The sequence below is a fragment of the Phlebotomus papatasi genome, chromosome 1, assembly GCF_024763615.1.
Source record: "Phlebotomus papatasi isolate M1 chromosome 1, Ppap_2.1, whole genome shotgun sequence".
Lineage (NCBI taxonomy): Eukaryota > Metazoa > Arthropoda > Insecta > Diptera > Psychodidae > Phlebotomus > Phlebotomus papatasi.
Window position 1 is genome coordinate 83,159,621 of NC_077222.1, and position 4,980 is coordinate 83,164,600.

The window sequence follows — 4,980 nt, forward strand, 5'->3', positions numbered from 1 at the left end:
ACTGAGATGAACTTTTTGGCAAAAGCTCTCAGCTGCTCTCGAGGATATATGTATATAATGTACGTATATATAGAGATGAACTTTTCAGAGGAAGAGAGATTGAATAAGTGAGAGAATTCGCTCGGAGAGGACAGTGGAAAATGAATGAATTTGTCGTGAGTGCGATTACTTATTGCACGAAATGAGAACGAGAAGTATGCTCATTGCTCCGCAATCTGCATCCATCCAGTAGGAAAATTGATCTCTGGCCAATTCAATTATCCCTTATCATTACGATGCTTACGAGGCACCCTGTAACCATATTAGCTGAAGAATTTTGACTCAGAAATTCTGGAAATGATTGATTTGGTCAGAGAAAATGGTTACCAGACTTTAGTGGACTGATACCACTTAATTTCTTAGTTGAAGACATAAAGAATAACGAGAACAGTTATTTGGCTTCAGATCAAGGGGGAGATATTAGTTGAAAAATTGTGTACACTACTTCCAGCACTTCCTAAATTTGTATGTCAGAGACTTCCACACTTTCGGAAGTGCCATAGGTGATTTCCAGCACTTCTTGCACTTCTAAGCACTTCCAAGCACTTCCGGCGTTTGAATTTAAAAGAAACGACTAAAGTCTTATTTGAATTTTCTTGAACAGTTGGATTATTATTTTTCGTTCTTTTGGATATCGTAATTGCGGTAATTGCATTTTAATTCAACTGAAAATAAAATCTCTATTTTTGAAATGTCTATAAGAAGACTTATTTTCTATATTAATCTGAAAAACGTGAAAAACTTATTCATGCGGAATTACTCTGCAAACTTCAGTGTTATAATAAATTCATTTTTTTCACGAAGAACAAATATATAAAATAAAAAAAATAGAATTCAGAAGAAAATGTGAATCAAGAAATACGCATAGAAACAAACAGTGTAGGGTAAAAGGAACGTATATTGACACATTAAGAACTCGTTTCAGCACCTATTGACACACCCTTCTCTGTACTATTTGGGATATGAAATTTGAACATCTCTGCTTATAATAAAAAGTATATTACAGAAAAAACGTTATATTACTTATATTTTACTAGATACATTAAATAATTTTCAACATTTTGACAAAAGTGTCAATAGGGGTTCCCTGTCGAACAGACGTTCCTCCGACCCTATCATCACCTAACTATTTTTTTTAATTAAACAAAACCTAAAGGTATATTTTCAATTTCTCAACCCTTTATTCAAAGCTAATTTTATCATTTTTTTTTATTTCAAATTATTTTTATTGCTAGTTTGTTAGTTTTGATATTCCAGTGCAACTCAAATGTTGTTAAAAAAAATCGCTAAGTTTCATTTACAATATTCGTTTCTTTAATATACTATTATTGTTTCAAAAACAATTAATTAAAATTCACAAACTAATTAGGAAAAATTCGTATAATTTTCTATTTTTATTAGGTACGTGTTTATAATTTAAACCCAGTAGAAGAACTACCGTCAGTATATGTGGTCACCCGCATTCATGGAAATCAATATTGCTAATTAAAATGTCAACATAAGTCATTTTTTTTAAATCTAATTTTTAATATTGAAAAAAAAACTTGATTGCAAGAATTATTTCAAATATGCCGTTTTTCAGTAATTAACATAATGAACATAAATATCTAGATTTATTGATAAACAATAAAAAAAAACTAGTCTGTGTCTAATTTTTTTAGCATAATAAATACTCATAATTAAAGTTTTGTTATGTGTTACTTTAAACAGAACATTTTTAAAAGTATTTGACGTTAATTCGAACAAGATAGAGTATAATAAAAAATAAATTAGGAATTTCCTACCAATCAATGGCCAAAAGTTTTAAACTGAAAAACTCACGGTTTTAGACTTCATAGTTCTAAAAATATCCAATATTTTGAAGACGAAAAAGTTCGTTATAAAAAATATGTTCTCGAATTAAAGCTCAAAAATACAAGAACCATTTATAATTATTTCAGATTCTGATTTACACTACTTTAGTCGTTGTGCCAAAAATAATATTTCAGAACTTGAATCATATAATAATAATTATTTACACTAGGCTCTTCTTTGTCCGGCACTTCGTTATCCGGGTGACAGCTGCCAAACACTGGCGGTTGATGTATTCAAAATTATTTTTACTAAACATGAAGTTTCTCCAGTGTGAATTAATTTATTATTATCATTGTACTTCTACTTTACAATTATGTACAGACATAAGAAAACAATAACTTTAGATAGTCAGAAAAAATTATTTTCTTTATGGGACACCGGTGTTCCAATCGTCCTTAAAGGGTTAAAAAAAATTCAAATATCACTTCATTTTTTGAGACTTCCACTTCCTCAGTACTTCCACCACCTCAGTCAGTGTACACCAATTCCAAGGTAATATCTCCCCCTTGCTTCAGATCAATGTCCAAGAATCCCGCGACGAATTCCCAAATTTCCCTGTAAGTAAATCCTCATTTGGAGTAGTAGATAGACGATAGACAATGTGGGCAGAATTTCAGAGACAAATCACAGATTTGGCCACTGAGGAAGGCCCTTGAAGCGTCGAAATCTTTGTCAAAGAATCTTGTGTTTCCCTGTTCTGAAAGGATTGCACTCCCTGACGCATCCGGAGGGAGTCCATCTTCTTGACTTTCTTATAAAGAACAACTGCTGCGTTCTTTGCTGTTGCTTCTGTGAGGTACCTGTACTTAATCTATTTACCAATCCCCATTTCGTCAGCTTCTCTCATCCCAGTAATTCTGAGAATCCCCCTTGTCTTTGCCTTCTTGGGATTAAAAAAAAATAAACTAGTAGACAATATTTATTAACTAAAACAGTGAAAAAACCGAATTTAAACAAATCTGGATGAGATGGCTAGAACTTTTGTGTAGTCAGCTCCTTTATTGTGGGTCTTCTCCTTGAGAATTGTCCTCAGGATGGTTGGGATTGGAACATGAATGCGAGTGCCCAGAGGTGTTCCATTGTCATCTATCAGGACGATATTATTACTATCGAATTTCGGCACCTTGAATTTTTGCTTCTGCTTCAGTCCCACCAGGATGGCCTTCTTCATCTGACCCTTGATGGTAACAAGTACCTGATCCCCAATCAGACCTACGTGTCTTTTGTTATAGACGTGAATACACCTTGGGGGCTTTCCTTCAATCATAGCAGCCTTGCCTAGTTCACTGTTATCAACTACACGTAGCCTGGCCAGCTTCCGGATCTCATTGCACACGGGCGATGTATGAAAAGCAGCATTTTGAGGGTGATTTGGTATGTTACTAAAAAGCCTTGGAAGGCGCAAGACGTTCCTTAACATCTAAAAGCAAGAAAATATGGATACAATTGGTTTTTCATAGAAGAATTGGGGGAAATTACCTTTCCTGGGAATTGGATTAATTTTTCTTGGTTATGTTTACTTCTTGGGAAAATTCACCTCATCCGGTCTATTCACCACCAGTTTCAGCTATTACCTAATACGAGCGCTCAAACCTCGAATTTGAAAAATAACTGTCGTATTGAAACTTGTCGAGATTTGTCGTGTACGACTATACCTTGATAATTTTAATTAATAAAATTATAAATGATTAGACTTTACTAAAAGGTAGTAAAAATATCAAATTTTATTTCAAACTTTCAGCCTTGAAATTAATTGAACACGTGGAAATAATCGTGAATAATCTTTCTCTTAAAAAAGTAAAATGCTTGGGAAAAGGTGTAAAAATTAAATAGTTGCAGAGCATGACACGAAAAGATGCAATTAAATTATAATTGCAACACGTGTGGATAGGAGGATGTTTAAGAAGTTCACTAAAGGGAGAAAATTCCTGAGAAGAGAACTAGAAAATTGTTCTTTTTATCCTTCACAATTATAGAGTCATTTATTTCTACTTCCACATTCTTTCTTCTTTTGACACGAGTTAAGAAGCAAAAATAGTAGGAGAAAAAAAGTTTGTAAAAAGCTTTCAGGGCTTTTTTGCAATTTTTAATCAACCATCAAACGTTCTTTGGTCCTTTTCGGAATTCTCATAATCGTAGCTAGAAGGAATAATTTCTTTCGTCTTGTGATAGTCAGAGTTTCATTTTCAATTGTGAAAGGGAAGAGTGAAAGAACACTTTTAGAAGAACTGGATAGAAAAATAAGTATTTTTTTCTATTGAAATTTAACACAAATGAGAATATTTATTCCTTGTAATTCTTATAATGGATCTCAATTATCTTATAAATATAAACACAAATGGGTGACGATGCATCTCAGGGTTTGCGAAGCGCTCGAACTCGTAACTTAAATACTATAGGGGGAAGTGGGGCAAATTTAAAATTGAGATTTTTCACCTATTTTTAAATAATATTGATCCTTATCATGATATAATTTATATGAACAAACAGATTGAGAAACTAAATTGCATTATATATAGCTTCCATTTAAACATATAGGAGAAAAATCCCAATTTCAACGGTGCCTCACTTTCAAAGTTGCCCCACTTCCCCCTACCTCGAAAGTAATTTCGCACTATGTAGGGGACACTGGGGCAAAAAGTCACAAATCGAAAAATTCAAAATTCAATATCTTCCAAGGTAAAAAGATAGAGGCTCAATTTTTTTATATAGATAGTCTCCATAGACCTTTTTCAATGTCGTAAGTTTCTTAGAATTCGAACAAGGAATTTAGAAAATAAAAAATATCGAAATTTTTAGCCCTATTTTTGAAATATTTTCCTTGCAGAAGATAACAATTATTATACCTACTTATTTTCCAAAATTAATGCACTGGTGAATATTTAGAATTTCACAAAGGTTCTTTTCTCCAGAAATCCTTTTATTAAAAATGGCCACTTGGGGTAAAAAGTAACAAAAGGTATAGAGCAAAAAGTAACAAAAAGCGAAGCAATTTCTGATGTCTCACGGCGAAAAGAAACGTCATTATCATGTCTCGCCGCTTGTTGTTTGCATTGGTCAAAGGATTTGCAGTCTTTTGTATGTTTT

At 32.8% G+C, this 4,980-nt stretch overlaps 1 protein-coding gene across 1 annotated transcript; it reads right to left on the minus strand.

The window, feature by feature from the left end:
- Positions 1–2,799: 2,799 nt before the first annotated feature.
- LOC129810408 (39S ribosomal protein L14, mitochondrial) lies at positions 2,800–3,454 on the minus strand. Its single transcript, XM_055860862.1, has 2 exons — positions 3,373–3,454; positions 2,800–3,313 (listed from the first exon to the last, which is right to left on the minus strand). The coding sequence occupies exon 2, from the start codon at positions 3,311–3,313 to the stop codon at positions 2,843–2,845; it is 471 nt and encodes a 156-aa protein (XP_055716837.1). The 5' UTR covers positions 3,373–3,454; the 3' UTR covers positions 2,800–2,842.
- Between the last annotated feature and the right edge of the window lie 1,526 nt (positions 3,455–4,980).

Coding starts and splice junctions, on each gene's coding strand:
- LOC129810408 (XM_055860862.1), bottom strand. CDS start 3,313: ATGTTAAGGAACGTCTTGCGCCTTCCAAGGCTTTTTAGTAACATACCA.